The sequence below is a fragment of the Hypomesus transpacificus genome, unplaced genomic scaffold (assembly GCF_021917145.1).
Source record: "Hypomesus transpacificus isolate Combined female unplaced genomic scaffold, fHypTra1 scaffold_51, whole genome shotgun sequence".
NCBI lineage: Eukaryota > Metazoa > Chordata > Actinopteri > Osmeriformes > Osmeridae > Hypomesus > Hypomesus transpacificus.
The window spans coordinates 816899-840714 of record NW_025814024.1 but is presented as its reverse complement, the minus strand read 5'-3'; the positions used below and the strand labels follow the sequence as shown (position 1 = coordinate 840714).

The 23816-nt window shown below is 41.9% G+C and overlaps 1 protein-coding gene across 7 annotated transcripts in view; it reads left to right on the top strand.

The window, feature by feature from the left end:
* sema4d (sema domain, immunoglobulin domain (Ig), transmembrane domain (TM) and short cytoplasmic domain, (semaphorin) 4D) overlaps positions 1 to 23816 on the top strand; it is a 140491-nt gene that overhangs the window by 85377 nt on the left and 31298 nt on the right. For all 7 annotated transcript variants that reach the window (XM_047017271.1, XM_047017266.1, XM_047017267.1 and 4 more), the window contains one exon: positions 16767 to 16900. In XM_047017271.1, coding sequence (XP_046873227.1) covers positions 16767 to 16900 — 134 coding nt within the window. The remainder of the gene's footprint in view (positions 1 to 16766; positions 16901 to 23816) is intronic.

Below are 23816 nucleotides of genomic sequence, written 5' to 3'. Positions count from 1 at the left end.
AGCACACCCCACACCCTTTATTTGTGTTGTTCACATGTAAAACTTCAAAACGGTGGATGACTAAAATCCCTTTAAAGGTACAATAAAATGTGTTTTGAGTTTGCCACACCACTGAACAATGTGTTCCTAACCACCCAGCCACATTTTAATGATAACAAAAATCACCAAATAACTAAATTAAATGATCTAAATCTTTAAATCTTGTTTGCTGAAACCTTGCCCACTCAAGAGAAAACTGCTCCCCTCTCAACTGTCAAATACCGTTACAACAAAAGGGTTAAACTCTACAACAAAAACTCTGCAACTATATTACAAAAATGCATGAAAGGATTGGATTTACACAGCAGTATAAGTTTGAGCCTCCAGAGCCAGAATCAAATTCAAAGGACATTGACCAGCTACCCGGGATCAATCTTGTCCATCTCCCTTTTATGCAAGTTAGATAGATATATAGATAGATAGAGTACTTTATTAATCCCCGAAGGGAAATTAAGTTGTCATAGCAGCCGGTATATTTGAATACAATAAAATACAATACAATAGAATAAAGTGCAAGGAGACAGGTTTAGTGCAGTTCTGTGATGGTGGCTCTGACAGAGGTGGATGAGTTGAACAGTCTTATTGTGGTTGGGAGGAACGATTTCCTGTATTGTTCCTTAGAGCAGCGGGGTTGAATGAGTCTGTGGCTAAAGCTGCTTCTTAGCTTGTCCAGGGTTTTGTGGAGGGGGTGAGAGGGATGGTCCATGATTGCCAGCAGTTTTGCCAGCATCCTGTCCTCCACCACCTCCTCCAGGGTGACAAGCTTAGAGCCAACCACAGACTCTGCTTTCCTGATGAGTTTTCTCAGTTTGTTGGCGTCCTTTGCCTAGATGCCCGCACCCCAGGACACCACAGCAAAGAGGATGGTGCTCGCCACAACAGACTGATAGAACATCTGCAGCATCTTGTTGCAGACGTGGAAGGACCTGAGCCTCCCCAGGAAGTAAAGCCGGCTCAGGCCCTTCTTGTAGACGGCCTGTGTGTTGGTGGACCAGTCCAGTTTATTGTCCAGTGTGACACCCAGGTACTTGTATGCCGACACCACCTCCACATCCGTCCCACTGATGCAGACAGGAGAGAGCAGGGGCTTGTTCCTCCTGAAGTCCACCACCATCTCCCTCGTCTTCGCCACGTTGAGCTGCATGCAGTTCTCCCCACACCACTTCACAAAGCGGTCAACCAGGTCCCTGTACTCAGCCTCCCCCCCGCCCTCAACAAAAGTTAGCAAGCTAGAGTAGCATGTTATGGAACTGTAACAAGCATAACGTTAGGCTATCAATAAATAACAGTTCCAATACGTTAAAGTATGATTTGCCAGCAGAGGAGAAAAAAGTTGGGGGGGGGGGGATTGGAGTTATTAGCAAGTACTGAAGAACCCTATACCCCCCCCCCCCCCTCCACACACACACACACACACACACACACACACACACACACTTAGCAGTACAGTGCTGAGCAAACAGAGTCCCAGAGCAGGTGTCAAACTCTGTCTCTCCAAAGGATCTGGGGGAAGACAATAAGCTCAAAGAGATCTGCCAGCAGGGCCAAAGTCTTGAATCTCGCAGGCCGGTACGGTTACTGTCTTCAGTAGCTTGGACAAATAAACTGCTAACCCTTTCTCTTACATTGTTGCCCATCTGTCATGGTGTTGTTATCCCAGGCAGTCTCTCACTAGATCGTCCCCTACTTGATCCAGCTCTCAGGACCTTGAGTCCCTGAGACTTTGACTCAGGTTTCCGCTAATCTTGTCTGGCATTTTGATTGGCATGGCTGGTAGAGTGTCGGCAGAGGAAATAGGCATTTGTTTATTGTGTTTCATTGTTCTGCTAATGTGATGCTCTTTGGTGAATGGTAGCTGGCGCGCATGGAGGGGGGGGGGGCACCCTTGTCCTTTGAATACAATAGGACTATGTTTGTTTGACCCCCTTTACCACCCTGGCATGTGACAATGGTGGAATCTGGGTGACACAATATTTGAAAGCCCAGACTAAACCCAGAGGGGTGGGGGGCAGGGGCAGGCATCCTTCAACTTCCAGAGTATGTGTGTGTCCTATAGTCTGGAATATTGCCCCTGGAAACAGATTTTAATTAAATCAAATCGAGGATCAATATGTTTTTGTAGTTGTAGTCAATAGGCATGGATTACAGTACATGTGGTGTTTTCTGATCCCCTCCGAAAATCCCATTATTAGAGCATTTCTCTAATAATGCCAGGGGCCTGTTCCATAAAGGCCACTCAAAAAAATTGGGATTAAAGTCCCAAACCTGACTTGAATTAGCCGAGAAAGTCAGTTGGGGCTATAGCAGTTCCATAAAGGCCAATTGTAGTTCACGCAATCCGACTTATTCGAGTCAGATTCAAGTAGTCAAGATAATTGCGGGTGCAGCATATTCTTAAGCAGCCCGAGAGCTAGAACATGGATCATATCGATCCAACATGGCAAAACGCAATTTTCACGGCCACATACCTTCTCCCTGAATGAACATTCTCTTTACAGGGGTGCAAACTCGTCACCTTTTGGCGAAATTCGCAGTTTTTGAATCAAAATGGGTCATTTGTGTAGATCTGTACACAATCTGCAAAAAAATCTGTGTAGATCTTTTTTGGGGGGGTGGGGGGGTCCTCCAAGTAATCTGCGAAAGCAAGCTGTTATGAATATTTTTTTCAAGCTTGTTCGTTTGGCCAACCAATGTCATCATGAAGCACAGATCCGATGAGGGGGATCTTTGGGGGGGGGGGGGGGGGGGGGGGGGGGGGGGGGGGGGTGACTGGTCGTAGCCATGGCCAACACACAACATCAGCAAATCACTGATTTACCTGAGCTGAATGAGAACAAGGAGAAAGGACTTGATAATCTACAATTGCCTGCTTTTACCGTAGCACGTTTTACAAATGGTTGTACATATACATGACGGTTGTTTGTAGAGTTTATTTCCGTTATTTTAAAGCAGATTTAACTATTTTGTAATGAGCACTATAATGCTCATGGCATGGCAAACGTAATTATAGCATATTATAATTAGATATAATATCGTGGCATTACGGCGTCCTTATAGATTGTTGACATGTTCTGGAGCAGAGACGAAGATGAATAAATAATGTCTGATAACCACATTATTGTTATGGTCGTCATATTGTTAGAACGTTATGTCAGTTAACATCACAACGATGGCATTAACAATAAGCTAGTAATAGTAAGCAACACTCATCATTATAATAGTAACATAGGTATAGGCTTAATTTAGCTTGCTTTGCCGATAGAACAACGACGGAGCCAGATTCAAGTTGACAGTCTCTTTAATCCGACACAATACTTATGCAATGGTATCATTGGATACCATTGCATAAGGAATCCAATGGTATCATTGGATTCCTTGGATGCAGACGATTCGATTGAACCCTGTGACGTCATTGTCGTCATGATGGTTTTTACGTCATTTGTATTTTAAGAAATTGCTACTCTTTCGAACTCGTCCTAGGCCGTTGCTCCGATTTTCATGAAGATTGCAACAGATCATCTTCAGACCATGCCGACAAAAAGTTATCAAAATGTCATCGATGAGTCAAACCGTTCACGAATAACGCACAAACGATTTTGACAAAGAGGACGCCAAAGCAGACTTGAGGCCTTGACTCTGCGACGGTTTACCGTATGGAGTCGAAACTTTGGAAATGTCATCACGAGCATGCAATCTAATCATTTTCTTACCACAATAACCTTGATATGTCAAACTATGACTGAATTACAGCTGTTTATACTTGGGTCAAATCTGACAAAGCTTGCCAGGGGAGAAACGGCTTCCTTTTTTTTATAAAGTAACCGAACACAGCATTTTCCAGCAGTGAGAATAGCTCACTGGGATAAGACGTGCTGCTTTGGAACGCAAGGTCGTAGGATCGAATCCAGCCACAGTCGTCATGCATGTCGTGTCACTGAATTGTCTGTTTAGCAAAACCAGGTATGCCACAGTAGCTGTCTAGCAGTATAATCATAATGGTAACGATAACGTTTCATTGTCAGGGGATTTATAGTCAAGAAGAAGCGGATTTATTGTGCTTTGTAGATATAACGCTGCTACATGTAGCCAGCGAATTCTGTCTCAAAATGACATGAATGTTTTTTATGAAAAGTTTTGCTTTTTAGCTACTGAATTTACATATAGAATGATGCTTGGCCCCTTTGATTGCTGCTTGCAGCTATATTTATTATTATTATTAGGGGCCAAGCAGCGAAGCGTTATTGTTAGTATTATTGGTTGCCAAGCCGCGAAGCGGTGAAGCCACATAAGTGATTCTACCTTTTCTTATTATTGTTATTAGGGGCCAAGCAGCGAAGCTGCGAGGCACCTATTGTTATTTTTATTATTATTATTATTATTATTAGAGGCCAAGCAGCGAAGCTGCGAGGCACCTATTGTTATTGTTAGTATTATTATTATTAGGGGCCAAGCAGCGAAGTTTGTTAGTATTATTACGGGCCAAGCAGCGAAGCTGCGAGGCACCTATTGTAATTGTTAGTATTATTATTATTATTATTCTTCTTAGGACTGGGTGTCTATGTTAGCCCCCATAAGCGCTTGGTCGAAAGTTGTGAAATTTGGCACACTCATTGGGGACAGTCCCCTGGTCCAATTCACAAAGTTTCATGTCCCATACTTGGGCACTCTAGCGCCACCAACGGGTCAAAGTTGGACTTGTGTTTACACACGCAACTTTTGAACCATATGACCGATTTTCAAAAATGAGGTACCATTGGATTCCCTGGATCAAGCCGAGTTCAATGCACACCATGGCGTCATTCCGTTTATATAGATTTTCCGCTATTTCCGGTTTTATCAAAAACCTCTGAAAGCCTACTCCTCCTACAATTTTTGTCAAATCTTCTTCAAAATTACCAGATATGCTCTTCAGACCAAGCCGCACAAAATTTATGGTAGAGCATTTTGATCCCCACAACCGTTTGTCCGTGAGAGCCAATCAAAATCAGCAGAATAGACACCAAACAGGAAATTAAGTCTTATCTCAGCAGTTCTTTGAGGCAGTGACACCAAATTTGATATGCCTACTCGGAACCTTATTTTGAGTATGTCCTCCAAAAATGTGGTCATGTGACTAAAAGGGGGCGTGGCCGGAAGCATAAACGTGTTTTGGCTAATAACTGTTGAAGTGTTTACCTTAATAAAGTAATTTCTTTGTCGGTTGATGTCTTGTGAGATATCAAACTTGACTATCGATGATATTTCATAACAACCGAATTGACGCGGACGCCATTTTGGATTTAATGGAAAAGTGTAAAAACCTTTTACACGCCCCAAATTGTGTCATATGTTTACTAAATTTGGCACAGATGATCTTCAGACCAAGCTTCACAAAGGTGTCTGATGGATTTTCCATTTTCAAAACCGTTGGTTCGGTAGAGACGATCAAAGGCGCCAGCGAAGCCGCGAAAGACACGTGAGAGCGTAACTCAGCAACCATTTGTGCGATTGTCACCAAACTTGGGTTGCATCGTTCCCACGAGGAGCAGAGGAGGCCTGTGGTGTTATACCAGAAAAAAAACACCTTGAACACTCACTACTTTGGAACGCAAACAGATATTTCAACCAAACTTGGTGTGTTGCATGAGTGCAACAGGTTGTTGTAACTTAATTGTTGCGCAAGTGCTATGGAGGCCATGTCTTGCTCTGGACTGCTTGGCCCCTCCATTGCTGCTTGCAGCTATATTTGGTGGCCAAGCCGCGAAGCGGCGAAGCCACATAAGTGATTCTACCTTTTCTTATTATTAGGGGCCAAGCAGCAAAGCTGCGAGGCACCTATTGTAATTGGTAGTATTATTATTATTATTATTCTTAAGACTGGGTGTCTATGGCAGCCCCTAGAAGCGCTTGGTCGAAAGTTGTGAAATTTGGTACACTCATTAGGGACAGTCCCCTGGTTCAAGTCACAAAGTTTCATGTCCCATACTTTGGCACTCTAGCGCCACCAACGGGTCAAAGTTGGAGTTGTGTTTACACACGCAACTTTTGAACCGTATGTCCCATTTTCAAAAGTGAGGTACCATTGGACTCCCTGGATCAAGCCGAGTGCAATGCACACCATGGCGTCAATTTCCGGTTATATAGATTTTCCGCTATTTCCGGTTTTATCAAAAACCTTTAAAAGCCTACTCCTCCTACAAATTTTGTCAAATGTTCTTCACAATTACCAGATATGATCTTCAGACCAAGCCTCACAAAAGTTATCGAAGGATATTTGATTTTCAAAACCGTTTGTCCGGTACAGCCAATCAAATTCTGCAGAAAAGCCGCCAAACAGGAAGTGAAGCCATATCTCAGCAGTTCTTTGAAGCAGTGACACCAAAGTTGGTACGCCTACTCGGAACCTTATTCTAAGGATGTCCTCCAAAAATGGTGTTGTGACTAAAAGGGGGCGTGGCCGGAAGCATAAACGTGTTTTGGCTAATAACCGTTGAAGTGTTTAACTTAATAAAGTAATTTCTTTGTCTGTTGATGTCTTGTGAGATATCAAGCCTGGCCATTGATAACTTTTCATAATAACCGAATTGATGCGGCCGCCATTTTGGATTTCATGGAAAAGTGTAAAAACCTTTTACACGCCCCAAATGTTGTCCAATGTTTACAAAATTTGGCTGAGATGATCTTCAGACCAAGCTTCACAAAGGTGTCGGGATGGATTTTACATTTTCAAAACCGTTTGTTCGGTAGAGACGATCAAAGGCGGCGGCGAAGCCGCAAAAGACACGTGAAAGCGTAACTCAGCAACCATTTGTGCGATTGTCACCAAACTTGGGTTCCATTGTTCCCACGAGGAGCAAAGGAGGCCTGCGGTGTTATACCAGAAAAAAACACTGTAAACAATCACTACTTTGGAACGCAAACAGATATTTCAACCAAACTTGGCGTGTTGCATGAGTGCAACAGGTTGTTGTGACTTAATTGTTGCGCAAGTGCTATGGAGGCCTTGTCCTGCTCTGGACTGCTTGGCCCCTCCATTGCTGCTTGCAGCTATATTTATTATTATTATTACGTTTCTTCTGTCATTGGAGTCTATGGCAGCCCCTAGAACCGTATGGTAAAAAGTTGTGAAATTTGGCACACTCATTAAGCACAGTCCCGTCTTTATATTCACCAAGTTTCATGTCTCCCATTGGAGTACTCTAGCGCCACCAACTGGTCAAAGTTGGACTTGTGTTTACACACGTAACTTTTGAACCATATGACCGATTTTCAAAAATGAGGTACCGTTGGATTCCCTGGATCGCGACGAGTTCAACGCACATAATGGCGTCAATTTCCGGTTATATAGATTTTCTGCCATTTTGAATTTTGTGAAAAAACGTTTTTTTGCTTCTCCTTCCTCAATTTTTGTCAAATCTTCCCCAGAATTGGCACACATCATCATCAGACCAACCCTCACATAAGTTATCAAAGGATATTTGATTTTCAAAACCGTTTGTCCGGTACAGCCAATCAAAATCGGCAACAAAGCAACCAAACAGGAAGTTGAATTATATCTCAGCTAATCTTTGAGAAATCAACACCAAACTTGGTATGATGACTCGGAACCCTCTTCTGATGCTGTCCAATGAATTTGGTGTCATTTCATTACTGGGCGTGGCCGCAGGAAGCAGAAATGTGTTTAGGCAAATAACTGTTGATTTGTTTGCCTTTATTAAGTGATTCCTTTGTCTCATGGTATCTTGGGACGTCCCGTGTGTGACCCATCATCATTTGTGATAATAGCCGAATTAATGCGGCCGCCATTTTGAATTAATTGAAAAACGTTTTTTCTTTACTCCTCCTACACATGTTGTCCAATCTTCACCAAACTTGGCAGATATTATCTTCAGACCAAGCCTCACAAAGGCCATCACATGATTTCTAGATTTTCAGAACCGTTTGCCCGGTACAGACAATCAAAATGTGCCATAAAGCCAGCAAACAGGAAGTTGGGTCGTATCTCAGCAAATCTTTGATGGATTCACACCAAACTTGCTGCATGCACTCGGAACCCTGTTCTGAGGATTTCTAAAGTGTTTTATGGGTCATTTGACTGCTTGGCCACCTCATTGCTGCTTGCAGCTATATTTATTATTACACTTCTTCTGTCATTGGAGTCTATGGCAGCCCCTAGAACCGTATGGTAAAAAGTTGTGAAATTTGGCACACTCACTAAGCACAGTCCCCTCTTTATATTCACCAAGTTTCATGTCTCCCATTGGAGCACTCTAGCGCCACCAACTGGTCAAAGTTGGACTTGTGTTTACACACGTAACTTTTGAACCGTATGACCGATTTTCAAAAATGAGGTACCGTTGGATTCCCTGGATCGAGACGAGTTCAACGCACACCATGGCGTCAATTTCCGGTTATATAGATTTTCTGCCACTTAGAATTTTGTGAAAAAACGTTTTTTTGCTTCACCTCCCTCAATTTTTGTCAAATCTTCCCCAGAATTGGCACACATCATCATCAGACCAACCCTCACAGAAGTTATCAAAGGATATTTGATTTTCAAAACCGTTTGTCCGGTACAGCCAATCAAAATTGGCAACAAAGCAACCAAACAGGAAGTTGGATCATATCTCAGCTAATCTTTAAGAAATCAACCCCAAACCTTGTGTGATGACTCGGAACCCTCTTCTGAGGCTGTCCAGTGAATTTGGTGTCATGTCATTACTGGGCGTGGCCGCAGGAAGCAAAAATGTGTTTTGGCCAATAACTGTTGATTTGTTTGCCTTTATTAAGTGATTCCTTTGTTTCATGATATCTTGGGACGTCCCGTGTGTGACCCATCATCATTTGTGATAATAGCCGAATTGATGCGGCCGCCATTTTGAATTCATTGAAAAATGTTTTTTCTCTACTCCTCCTACACATGTTGTCCAATCTTCACCAAATTTCGCAGAGATTATCTTCAGACCAAGCTTCACAAAGGCCATCACATGATTGTTTGATTTTCACAACCGTTTGACCGGTACAGGCAATCAAAATGTGCCATAAAGCCATCAAACAGGAAGTTGGGTCGTATCTCAGCAAATCTTTGATGGATTCACACCAAACTTGCTGCATGCACTCAAAACCCTGTTCTGAGGATTTCTTGTGTTTTATGGGTCATTTGATTGCTTGGCCACCTCATTGCTGCTTGCAGCTATATTAATGTTTTGTTATTATTCTTATTATCTTTCCTCTTCTCCGTGAAATGTCTAAATAGCTCAAAAAGTACTTGATCCGATTTTTTTAAATTTTGCCCAATGATACAACAGGTCATTCACTACTCCCAGACCGCTAATGGCCCACTTACGCCCATAGGTGGCTCTATAACCCAAGCCCAAAGTCAACATGATTTCCCCTGCGCCCCATTTCCCCAGAAATACCAGAAAATTTATATACATGCCTTATTTCTCATGGGAAACAAAAAAGCCTCAAGGACCCATAAGGTCTGCTATGATAGTGTGTACATAGTGTGTATGATAATGTGCTGTACAGTGAAAATTTGGGTAAACATACAAAACTTAACGGGAACACTTTAGAATAATGGTCTGTTGTTAAAAAGTAGCTATGTAGGAAGTAAAAGGTAGTTCTACAGTAACACCGAATTTAATACTATTAATTAATATGGAACCAAGATTAACTAAGCAGTAATTAATAGCTAATTTACAACAAAGGTAGTTCTTGGTAGGTATTTGGTTATTACTAAATAAATGTATCCTCTTGAGAACTACTTGTTAACTATGACCAATTAAGAAAGAATGACTACTTAATTACTAATCACAAAAGTAACATGTCTAAAAAGTGAACAATTTGGTTGTTTTACTCTTAACATGGTCATAACCTTTCAGAAGCTTGTGCCTCAAATGGTTTATTTGTGGAAAACTGTTTATGAATATTATATCCCCCCAAATACGTTAACTACAGGTTGAGATTGTGACTACTCTTACCAAAGGATGGACGTATGTTCTCTGTTTATTTAAAACTTAAACATGGTATAATACAAATAATGATAATTATTAATAATAATTATTAATTTATTAATTTAATAAAAAAATATAATTAGGAAGTGATGCTGACACTCATGATTGGATTAGTTTACTATTATGAGCTCTTGGGTTAAATGTCTCAGACTCCAAAGACCTACCTTTATGTTACAGTAGCCCCCTGAGGAGGACTTATCTTTAGGATATGAATATAAACATTGATGTTCTCTTGTCAAAAACTATTTGCATCTTGCATTTACGTTGCGATAAGCGCAAAACCACATCTTCCAGATTACAATGTTTGTTAGAATATCACTAGTGCCTCATATAAATGTATGCCTGTACCTTATGTGTCCAATATCAAATTCGACTTAATATAGGCCTATTACTTGTGAAAATCTGTATAACTCCTTACTAATTACTCAAGCGTTATCTTGACATCCTGCAGGAACTACTTGTGATGTGGACCATTATTTTAAATGACAAACATGTTAACTCCTCACTAATTACTCATGCGTTACCTTGTCATTCCGCAGTAACTGTAATCTGTACCATTATTTCAAAGTGAAAAACAAGTTAACACCTCACTAACATGTCACCTCGCAAGATCTACTACATAAAACAACTGCAGTGATTGGATAAAAATATATATATATATATATGCACTGGAAGATTTCCATGAAATTTTAAAGGAAATCCTACATAATGCAAAAATGCACATGGGCATGCAAGAATAAAGCATTTTGTAAAATATGTCTGAATTAAAGATTCTTTGTTTGGCACAAGGATGAAACCTAGCGTTTAAACACAAATTCTGTATTTTGGAATGAAACATTCAACAAACTATGATGATAAACTGAGTCAAACATAATGGCTACCTTTAAACCAAATCAACGTATAGGCCTACTCACTCTATAATGAGTCTAGCATTTGCCACTACTGCGAAATACAACAGCAACGCAATTCCAAAGGGATGAAAATTATGAAGGAAGAAAGATCAAATGGCAGGACTGTAAAATAACTTGCTAGATAATCCAATTCAGAGAACAGGAACATGGCCCAAAACGCTAGCTACAGTTGTTGCTAGCTGTAAAGCCAGGCTAGCTGTCGGCAACTGCAGGGCTCTCAAGTGTCACGCATTGAGAGTGACAGTCACTCATTTCGGTCTTTAGTCACGCCCTCCCGCCACAAATTGTATTTCTCACGCCGAAAAAAAATATTTATAATATATTTAATATGCCGCAGCACCCAACCAAAATTACTCTGGCCGCCCCACTCTCACTATTGAACCGGCAGTCAAGCGCGTCTCCCCTGGAGTTCTTAGTCGAGCCTGCCACTTATCAGCCAATCAAAAAAAAGAAAGGGTCTATACAATAGCCAATCGGACAATAGCACCATTGTATCTGGGTAAGATTTAATGCAACAATGGAAAAAAAGCATATCCTGTCATTTTCGGGATTCTGCTACGTCTTCCGAAAGTTTTGTTCACCTACAAAGCAAACCGCTGGAGCTCGAGCATTTTGAGCGCAGTCATGATCTCCTGTTTTAATGTTACAACAAATACAACAAACAATGACAACTTGACTGCTGTTAAAAAATGTTTCCCAGATAATTAGCATCAGTTTTTCACGAGTCTCTTTAACCAACAGTTTTACAGCCTGTTCACTGACAACACCTGCTCAGAACAAGTAGTTCATAGATGTCGTCAGGTAACTAAGAGGCCACCCGCATAATTTGTTTACTAGCTCTTCGTTGAAGTAGTTGGTAGTGGTGGCGCTTGGGATGTCAGAGGTGGTAGGATCGAACCCAATGAGGAATGTAATCAGTTCCTTTAACTTTAAATATAATGTCATATTTTATTATTATATCCTGGCCATGGATGCATTAATCGTTGCTGCCTTTCAAAGATGTCAGGTAAAAAGCAATTATTTAATTAATTTTGACCCCCTGTCGGGGGTGGGGGGGGGGAATGTCACTCTTGCCTGTCTTCAAAACTTGAGAGCCCTGCTACTGCTTGTAAAAAGTCCCATTCATACAAACTGTATAGTATTGCAGTTGAAATTTGCACTAATTCTACAATTCGAAATTCTAGTGAAATTCACCTAGTCGTTGTTGTCATAAGTGATTATGTTAGCCAAATACTGGATATTTACCATCCATAAAACATGTGTTACTGCCAAATGATTTTGCGCTCCAAACTCACTCATTGACGTTGCAGCAGAGTATAGGTTTAGGGAAAATATGACATGGACTTTAGGACAAATAGGTTTCGGTAAGCCAAGTCGACTGGATTTGGAAAATGGACCGGCCGTGATTTGATATTTTCTGAGTTGCAGAAAGATCTAATAGCAGACACTTGCCTAAATTGCCCGAATAATCATACAGTATGATCAAATATTGGGGAGGACGTGTCCCATAATCACACAATATGATCAAATATTGGGGAGGACGTGTCCCATAATCATACAGTATGATCAAATATTCGGGGGGTGGGGGGACGTGTCCCATAATCAGGGCTGTCGTTTAGGGGGGAAAGGTGATGACAATTCTAGGGGCCCACAGCCCAGGGGGGGGGGGCCCACAAAAATCCCTGTAGCCTATGTAGGCTTCCCTTTCTATGACTAAATTATTATGCCTAACTAATACCCATACTAATGCATCAGAGTTTAAACAAAGCCACAAAATCAAGCAAAATTTAAAGAAAAAGTTTATATTTTCCGAGCAATAAGACCCTTCTTTAAAAAAATGGTTTGGTCCATGGTTCGCTCCTCTTTTGAAAATTTGCGCGTAACCTTAAAGCTCACAAACTGCAGCAGCAGCCAGCTGGTTATCAATAGAGAACCGACAATGCCAAAAAAGAAACGTAAATCGGGACGCCAAAAAAAGAGAGGAGAGGAAGAAAAGAGGCCAGGAGCACATCAGGGGCCCAGAATATCAGCGATTTGTTTTTGAAGAAAGGTAAGTGTTTAGCTAGCTGCACAGTCTGTGGTTCACGAGTTATAGCATAGCTCGCCTCATCCAACATTACGATGTTGGAGTGACTAATGTTAGGAGCTAGCGCTTAGCCAGCTACATAACTGCGTTAACCGAATTACGTTAACGTTTAACGTTACCTGTGGTCAGCAGTGTTAATAATCGCCTGACAAGGCTGACATTACAAAATTATCCACTAAATATCATCCACAGTAAAGATCAATAAGGTTATAATTCGCCAAACGTTACAATACGCTGTCAAAAAAAATTCCAGTAGCAGTATAGGATACCATTTTCCATTCTTACATGAGTGTTAAGTAAAACTAAACTGCTATGGTATGTGTGATTGGTATTTGCTATGGTATTTGTGGTATTTGCTGGTTTTGTGATTTTCACTTTACATTTACACTTACAGTTTAGTGCAGTGTAATTGTTTGACGTGATAATTAAATGCTAGTGTGATAATACATGACCAAATCATACAAACTCATGATACATTATTTTAATGCAGGAATTTATTTTGAAATAGTATTTGCTGGTGCTCCCCCCCCCCCCCTGAAATGAACAAATGACTCGAAAAAAGATTCGTTCATTTTACTGAACGAGATTCAAAGAACCGAATCAGTAAAAAGAACCGAACTTCCCATCACTACTACACAGGTGGCGGCGCCAATCAGTTTCAGACTTAAGGCGGGGCTACAGATTGTCCCTAAGGAACACGAATATTTTACAGTAGTTCCGCATTACATTAATTAATTTGCACGCAAGTTTTATTAATTTTTATACCGTGTATTCTCCGTGTAATTTCACGAGCCGAACCGTGACGCCCGTACCGTACGGTTTGGTACGAATACATGTACCGTTCCACCCCTACTGTCTAGAGAGCCAGACCCCACCCATGACCAAATACCAGAAAGTAGATAGAGAGACTGACTTGTAACCTTATGCTCATGAGTTCAAATCCCCATTCAGCCTATTGTTGTTGGCCAAACATGAAGTATTTTTGCTCTCTTGTTGTCCAACTCTCGACCTTCTACAATGTACATTTTTATAATATTTTGCCATTTTGCAGAGGAACCCGCATCGCTGCTTGCAGCTATATTTAGGGTTCCTCCGGTAGGAGAACCCTATTGTTATTGGTGGTATTATTATTATTATTACAATGGTTCCATGGGAGTCAGTGGCTGCCCCTAGACCAGAACTGTAAAAAGTTGTGACATTTGGCATGTTGAAACTGCAGACCGGGGTTCGGTTTTGGCCGACGCTTTTATCCAAAGCGACTTTCAAGAGAAAGCTTTACAAAGCTTAACAACAACAACATTGCCCCAAAAACATTGCGGGTAGCCAAAACATGAAGCACAAATTGAACCATAAGAGCATGTAGTTAAACAAGTGACAATTAAACAACATGAATTGCTATAAGTGCAAGTGTACCTGTAGAAAAGCAAGCAACAGTAAAAAATATTTCACATCGAGTACAACAATTTAAATCAGTTACACTGACTAACAAGAGCAACAAGTCTCTAAGCTAGAGTCATTGTGATCCTTGAGGAAACTAACATTGGGACCAGCAAACCATTCCTAAGTACCATTTTACTCCCGGAACAAGTGCGTCTTTAGCCTTTTTTTGAAGGTGGAGGGACAGTCAGTATCTGATGGAGGTGGGGAGATGATTCCACCATTGGGAGGTTAGACAGGAGAAGAGCTTGGGATGTGAGCGGGCGCTCTTGAGAGGTGAGACCACCAGATGGTTGTCCGAAGAAGACCTTAAGGTGGCAGGTGGGGGTGTAAGGCTGCAGGAGAGACTTGATGTAGTCGGGTGCAGTCCCGTTCACTGCTCGGAAGGTCAGTACCAGGGTCTTGAATATGATCCGGGCCGTGATGGGTAGCCAGTGGAGGGAGATGAGGAGCGGGGTAACATGGGAGCGTCTGGGTAGATTGCAGACCAGGCGGGCCGCCGCGTTCTGAATCCTTTGAAGAGGGCGGGTTGCGCATGCTGGGAGCCGGCGATTAGCCAGTTGCAATAGTCCAACTTGGAGAGGACAAGTGCTTGGACAAGCAGCTGGGTGGAGTGCTCAGACAGCTATCTCCTGATCTTCCGGATGTTGTACAGGGTGAATCTAAATGACCGGGAGACTGCAGCAATGTGGGCGGTGAGGGAGAGCTCGTCATCCATGGTAATCCCAAGGTTCCTGGCTGAGGATGAAGGGGTCACCGTTGCAGATCCCAGGGTGATTGAGAGATTGTGGGAGATGAAGGGTTTGGCCGGGATGATGAGAAGTTCTGTTTTGGCGAGGTTTAGCTGGAGGTGGTGCTTCGTCATCCAGGTGGCGATGTCTGTGAGGCAGGCCTCAATCGTAGCTGAGATCCCCGGATCGGTTAGGGGGAACGACAGGTACATCTGCGGGTCGTCAGCGTAGCAGTGGTAGGAGAAGCCATGGGAGGTGATGATTGGTCCAAGTGAGGTGGTGTACAGAGAGAAGAGGAGGGGTCCAAGGACGGAGCCCTGTGGGACACCAGTGGAGAGCTGGCGAAGGCCTGACAGTTTGTTTCCCCAGGAAACCTGATAGGATCTTCCCGACAGGTAGGATGAGATCCACTGGAGTGCAGTGCCAGTGATGCCCATCTCAGAAAGTCTGGAGAGCAGGATTTGATGGTTAACCCCACGAAGGGGTTCGGATCCTTGTCACCTTTTTCATCCCTGATGAGTTTGCACCCCTGTATTTAAGTCTTTCCACAGTTTTTCTTACACTATTTATTTTTCTCTCATTCTCGCAGATTTATAATAATGTATAATCTGGATTGACAAGTAAATTGATATAGAGATTTATTTCCATATTTCAGTTATAACTTTAAGGGCTTGCTTATTCAACAGTTTTATGGTTTTGGGTGGCCCAGTTTGACCTATAAACATTTTTTTATTAAGGTGATATTAGATTATGTTGTCAGACAAATTATCCAGGATTCTCATCATTTGCCTCAAGTGGTGATGTTGTATCTCTGCCAAGCACAAAAAGCTTCCAAATAGCTACATTATCAATACCTTGAAAGGGGGAATGCGTCAGTAGAGGTCCACTATTGCACAATGGTACATTTAGGTGCATCATTTGGCATATGAAAAGACCAAAGTCTGAAAACTATTAACAGATCCTAAACAACTGCCGAGAAGTTAGCCATCATCATTCAGGTCTCTGAGGAACAAGAATATGCCTCCCACTCTTTACAACAACAATGCAGTTGTTTGTCTGAAAGTATAAAATTATCTTTCACTTTACTTACAGATCTAAACAGAACACATAGGAATTTGTCCTATTGCATAAAGGATGCGAGAGCAGAGGGGGTGAAATACTGAACTTTTCTGTTTCCAACTCTGTAGTTGGTCCATGGGCCTGTCGTCGCACACAGTCTCTACACCTTTTCCCCTCCTCCTTAGTTCCCCACCCTACTTAAACCTCTTGGCCTAACTTCCTAATATCAACCAAACATATCTGTTCATGTGCAAGATAGGATACTTTAGAGATTATAAAGGCTGATCTGCTATTCTCAACAGGATCAAGAGCCAGCATAGTGTTGTGATGCCAGTTCTCAAATTGAGAAAAAAGAGGAAGTGGCTCTCTCCCAGCTCTCTCTAAATGCAGCACACTTGTCTGTTTGCTCTCACTGCTCTCCCAGTTAAGGAACTACAAACAAACGATCATCTTTTTCACAGTTCCATCTTCAAGGTTGGTACTCATTCAGTTTGTTGTTTTCTTTCAGAGGAAACGTTACGGTTTCAAAGTTACCGGAATCGAACATGGCATTTGGTGTCCTTGGTATGTTCCTGGGCCTGTTGCTGGAGGTCTCCACCCACAGTCCTTCAAGTGTCCCAAGGATCTCCTGGAAACATGAAGGTACTGTAGAACCCACTGCTCGTCATCCCTCCAGCACCTTAACTGACAATTACTAAAGTACAGCATTTCGGCATATTGACTGGAGATTGACCTTATATTTGACTTTATATTTGGGCAACAAATATAACACGTTAAAGTAAACCTGGGCGGTATGGCCTAAAGTGTATATCACGCTATAATTCTGAAGCACGGATGATAACGGTATGTATTGTGATATATTTGTTTTTCTCAGAATCAGAATGGGATTTATTCGCCATGAAAGTTTGCACAGAAGGTGCATACAATAAACATATAGGATCCTAAAATTGAAATATGCGGACTATCTATACTAAGGGTACATAGGGTACATAAACTAGCAGTACTAGGTGGAATTAGAATTAAATAAAATGTACACTAAAATAAAATATAAGTTGTCATAAAATAAAATATAAGTTACCACTTACAATATAACAATACAAAAAATACAAATATTATAAAAATCACAAATGTACAAGATACAATTGTGTAAATGTAATGTTTTAACTACATTTACATTTACATTTAGTCATTTAGCAGACGCTCTTATCCAGAGCAACTTACAGTAAGTACAGGGACCTTCCCCCCCCGAGGCAAGTAGGGTGAAATGCCTTGCCCAAGGGACACAACGTCATTTGGCTCAGCCGGGAATCGAACTGGCGACCTTCTGATTACTAGCCCGATTCTCCACCGCTCAGCCACCTGACTCGTCATTACTCGTAACTAGTCATTACAGTCAGTGTGGACCCTTGGCCTTGTTGAAGAGGCCCTTGGCCCTTGACCCTTGGCCTTTTTTAAATTGAATTACAGTGCAATCCGCACCGCTGCAGCTAATGCACCGCACTCGGACAGATTTAGATGGAGTACGGCAGGTGTGTTGCCACGGGAGAAGAGCTCATATTTAGCTTTTAACAGTACGTTTATGGGATCACGAGAACTTAAATATTTGTAGAGCTAGTGAAGTAGCTATAACAAATTATTTCATGGTGGAATACTCAATTCTGTTGGCCTACAATTAACATTTCACAATTCTAACCAACCTGGCATAATTGCTTGCATGGCTAAACTCTTCTATGCAAATTTATGTTTTTTTGTCTCTGTAAACGTCGGAAGTTGTATTATAGTAGTGCACAGTGCCCGTGATCAACTTGGTGGCAAACACACGCACACATAGATTCCTACGATTATAAATAGGGCACAGTGCCTGCGATGCAGCTGGTGATGACAGTTCTTCTCAGTGGTTTTGGTACCTATATTTCTCAGATCACAATTGACATGTAAACCCTCCACATCTATTCTAGTCAAATTGCCAATGCATTCATACAAATTATTATGTAGCCTTCATTTGTCTACTGTTTCCTACATTATAAATTGCTTAAGTTATGTTGATCAACATTTTTTATATTTGTTCTCTTTTAAATTATCTTACCACCACAAACATCAAACATTTAGTTCATAACAGAAGTCATTACATTCACAATGGTTGAGCCAGTTGTCATAATTGTAGGCCTAATTCACCATACAGCATATGTATATATGTTCAAAGTATATCCACTTTATGTTGTTGTTCTCTTAGCTAGCCAGGCACTTTGAAAGCAGCTGAATATTGGTTGTAGCCTTTAAGCAAATTCACTTCTAAATAACGAAACAGAATTTTACTATTTTCCGTATTACGCTTATTTTCATTTAATTATGAATTAATGAACAAATGTTAATCGAAGGGCACTGTGCCCTATGTATAATTCCAGGAATGTGTGTGTGTGCCACCAATTTTATCACAGGCGCACTATCTATTCTTAAAGGAATCTGTATTTGTGTGTTTCACTAACATCTTAATCTGAGTGCATAACAGGGACGGTGCACTAGTGCAATAAATGATAGTGTGCCCTCTAGAGGAAAAAAAAGTATAACATGTCTTAGTGAGTGCCCTTATAGTGGAGAAAAGTTTATGCAGTGCCCTATAAGGTGCCCTTACAATGATCTAAACTCGACTGTTCTTGTGTCTTTCCTTCCAATGGAAAAGGGTGCTGTTAATAAGTGCCCTTTATGCTCCCCCTACATGACCCAGTGTCCCAAATGGTGCCCTTTCCAAAGGGGAAAATGCGATGCTGTGCTCTACAATGCTTTTCCAAGTGAGGCCTTGAGGTCACATTCCCATTGTTACGCTGGTGGGGCCCCATGTTGTGCAGTTAGAGCCCTTTTAATTTTTCCACCCCTGCCCTTCAAACAGCCAGAGTCTGCCACTGTCCAGGACCCATCTGGACCTGTGGAGGAAGACTATGTTAATTGGAAATCTACAGGTGTACATTTAGGCTATGGGGCAGCTGTCCATACACTGCCAGGCAGAATAGTCATAATTGGATTTGGATTAAATGTGCACATGAAATCAGATCAAATTATATATTCTCATGCTACACGATTTTAAATGAATGTTCTGCCAAGCAAAGTGTGCCACACTTTTGGTCTTCTAATCTGCGATGGAAGTCTGTGCTGGATCTGGATCTAAACTCAGCATTTAGCTTACCAGTTAAGAAATGTGTGTGTCAAAGTTATTTTTAAGTAATTTATTCATTGTGTTCTAGATGTGAAGACAAAAACGTTAAATCCAAACCATAACCTTCTGTAGTGTTTAAAACTCATACATTGCCTACAACCAAATGTAATTTTACATTTACAGTTTGTCATTAAGCAGACGCTTTTATCCAAAGCGACTTTTACAAGAGAGATCTTTACAAAACGTTTATAGGTCAATGATCATAAACACGAGATAGCCCCAAAAACATTATGGGTAGCCAAAACATGAAGCATACATTGTGAAAAGCTAATAAGTGTCAATGGGTGGAACCAGAAGAGCATGTAGTTAAGCAAATTTCAATTAAACAACATGATCCTCTAAAGTGCTAGAGTGTACTTGGAGAAAAAGCAAGCAGCAACTAGAGGCTACAATTTCTGGGGAAATTGTGGGGTGTACTTGCGCTGGTTGCAGATGGGTATGTTTCCAGGCTGTGAATATCAACACCCTGTATTTTTGTACACCGTTCGACTGGTTAGCTCCTGCAAATGCCGAAGGCAAGCACACCCGATAATATAATTCACAGCTAGTACAAGCAGTTAAATCAGTTACAACTAACGAACAAGTGCAGCAAGTCACTCAATAAGTGTCATTGTGTTCCTGGAGGAAATAAACCAACATCTGATCAAACAAATCTTTCTTAAGTACTGTTGTACTCCCGGAACAAGTGCGTCTTTAGCCTTTTTTTGAAGGTGGAGGGACAGTCAGTATCTCTGATGGAGGTGGGGAGATGATTCCACCATTGGGAGGCCAGACAGGAGAAGAGCTTGGGTTGTGAGCGGGCGCTCTTGAGAGGTGAGACCACCAGACAGTTGTCCGAAAAAGACCTTTAGGTGACAGGTGGGGGTGTAAGGCTGGACAAGAGACTGGATGTAGTCAGGTGCAGTCCCATTCACCGCTCGGAAGGTCAGTACCAGGGTCTTGAATCTGTTGTGGGCCGTAATGGGTAGCCAGTGGAGGGAGATGAAGAGCGGGGGAACATGGGAGCGTCTGGGTAGGTTGAAGATCAGGCAGGCTGCTGCATTCTGAATCCTCTGGAGAGGGTGGGTTGCTCATGCTGGGAGACTGGCGAGAAGCGAGTTGCAGTATTCCAACTTGGAGAGGACAAGTGCTTGGACTAGCAGCTGGGTGGAATGCTCAGACAGGTATCTCCTGATCTTCCGGATGTTGTAGGGCACGTGTGGCCAAATGTGGCCCGCCACGTCATTTTATGTGGCCCACAGGAGCTTAAATGGTGTATTGAAATAAGTCTACGCTGCTTTACAGCATGCATTGACCATAAACTACATCTCTCACAATGCATTTAGATTATGTTACGGCAAAGTGACGACATCCCGCCTCTAGAAAGCAGTGTATATACACATCAGTGTTTAACACAAAATTCCAAGTTTAACTGTGGGTGAAGGCGAGCATGGTTTGAATGACAGCAGTCCAATGCAGCCGGTTCTGTAAGCGTACCCCATTTTCAGCCATTCAACCCAAGTTGGTATCGCTCTCGAACTCGAACTCTCACAAAAGAGCAAACTCTGAATAATGAATGTCTTCAAACTGCCCTGTGCGAATTGGAAGCGATTCTCAATGCTCGTCCCATTACTATAACATCTGGAGACTGTAAAGATCCTGAACCCCTTACCCCAAATTACCTGCTGCTCCTAAAAGGGAAACCCATCCTTCCACCTGGGCTCTTTGACAAGCAGGACTGCTACTCCAGAAGAAGGTGGCAGCAGGTTCAATACCTTTCAGACCTCTTCTGGAAAAGATGGACATGGGAGTATCTCCCTCTGATGCAGGAGAGACAAAAATGGAACAAGGTCAAGAATAATCTCATACCCGGAGACATAGTTCTGATCATAAGACGAGACCTCTCCTCGTAACTCCTGGCCAATGGGTCGCATCTTTCCTGACACGAAAGGCCTTGCACGTCGTGTTCGTGTGAAGACTCGGACAGGCGTCTTTGAGAGACCTATTACCAAGTTGTGTCTTCTCAAAGACATGTCCTGACCAACATCTGACCGACTGACAATCCAACTTTCTGAAAACGACACACCACACCATACACAACTAAAATCCTATTTATTTTCTTTTTTTTGGACATGCATTGGCTGAGAATGGATATGAATCTATCGCACGCCTACTTTTTGATGCTTCTGCAAGAGAACAGAAGAGTACAATGATGTGTCAATGTGAAATCGTGATTTGAATGACTTATGAAAGGACTAACTTTTATTTTATTTTTAAACGTGTGTTGTCCTTGAAAAGAGAACCCTTGTTTGATTAATTTCATATGGACCTTTATGTGTTTATATACACCTTTTGAATGTGTGGCTTTGGGATGTTCGGCTCCTTCTGTTTATGTTTATGAATTGCCATGTGATGCTCAATTAGGGTCCGGAGTGTTGGAGCCGTTTTGTAATTTAAGTTTCCAAATGTACCCAAATTGTTAATGTTGATAAGTTTAGGTTAAATTAACGGAACATTCGAATCATGATTTGAAATGATGCAAAGGTGAATACTGTGATTGCCATGTTCTGCCTGGTAAATTGTCTGGCCGTGATTGAATAATTGACACACGTCTAATTGACATGCGATATAGGGCCGTGCCAGCACCGAGCCCGGTAGGGCGGAAGTGGCAAACAATGATTCAACCGCGTTAATGCGATGAAGAGCTTTTGTTTGAGACAACCAAATGACAAATAAACCCTCTATAATTGAAGACGCGCGTTGTCCGGATTATTCCGCTGTCAGAAGTGGCCGCAGTAAGGCTGCCCGTACAGGGGCAGTGCACATTAATGAACATGACTGTACCAGTATTAGCCAAAATTGCTATTTTTCATCTATAGACCCTTGACAGATTTGTTTTAAGTCACCCCTAAAAAACTATAGCCTACATCTTATTAATATACACGTTAATTAGCCTAATTAAAACATTTACACATTTACTGTACATGCAGGAGTGCACCGTTGTTGGAGTAACTGTGGCCCTTTTGCCAATTAGGTTTCTTCCTCACCGACGCCTTTTCACTAAGTTGAAGCCAGCCTCGTCAACGTACATCATTTCATGTGGAATTTCACTGGAATTTCAATCTCCATGACTCTCTGAAAGTAATCAGACAGTGTGTGTAAAGGCTCTGCTGTCTTACTGTGTTCCATGTTTATAGAGTAGTTTACAGCAAAATTCACCATGTATGTTCCCAAAGACAAGATTGTCCTCTACAACTCTGGACTGAATGTCCTTCAGTTTTATTTAATTGTCAGCAATCACCATGTCGACAATAACAAGTTCCTGTTATTCATTTAGGAGCTTTCCTCTGCCCCCTGAGGGAGGTAGACGTTGAATCTTTAGAGAGACTAAATACAATTACATATTAGAGACTGGAGGCATACAAGAGTTCAAGTTCAAGTCTTTTATTTGTCAGATGCACAGAACAACACAAGGTTAGACTGGGCACTAAAATTCAACACAATCACCTGGCATAACATAACATATAAGTACACGGAACAAATTTACATCTATGCTGAGCTTAGATAAGTGAACTTCCTAAATATACAGATAGCAATAAATAAACGACTATACTAACCCTAACACTAAAACTTCTTAAATTACAGAAAACAATAAATAGTACGCTATACTAACCCTAATGCACAAAAAACCTGTTTCAACCCTATAACCTATTCTAACCTAAGTGGAGTACAGTGCAATAGTGCAAATTTGCAGATCAGTGACTATGTCAATGACCAAACAAGAGCCTGGTGGCGAGGTACAGTGAGGTACAGTAGTGCAATGTTACTGAAAGAGCAACCAGTAGCAGAAAGTGACAGTGTATAAGTGACTAGTGTCCAGTAAAATGTCCATATCAGTGTCCATTGAGAAGCCTGATGACCCTTGGGTAGAAACTGTTGTCCAGTCTGCGTGTGTGCGACCAGATGCTGCGGTAACGCCTACCAGAAGGCAACGGGGTAAAGAGACTGAAGGATGGGTGGGAACATTCTCTTTCAATCCTGCTGGCTTTCCTTAGGCAACGTGTGTGGTAGGTGTCCTGTAGGGCTGGGAGCTTCCTGCCGATGATGAACTCAGCAGAACGGACCACACTTCGTAGGGCCTTGCGGCCCCGGTCTGTGCAGCTCCCATACCACACTGTGATACAACCAGTCAGAATGCTCTCTATAGTGCATCTGTAAAAGTTAGTGAGGATGACTGAGTCCATACCAAACTTCTCCAGTCTCTTCAGGAAGAAGAGGTGCTTACGGGCCGCTTTGACCACCTTGTCCGTGTGAACAGACCAGGTGAGGTCATTGCTGATGTTCACCCCGAGGAACTTGAAGTAGCTG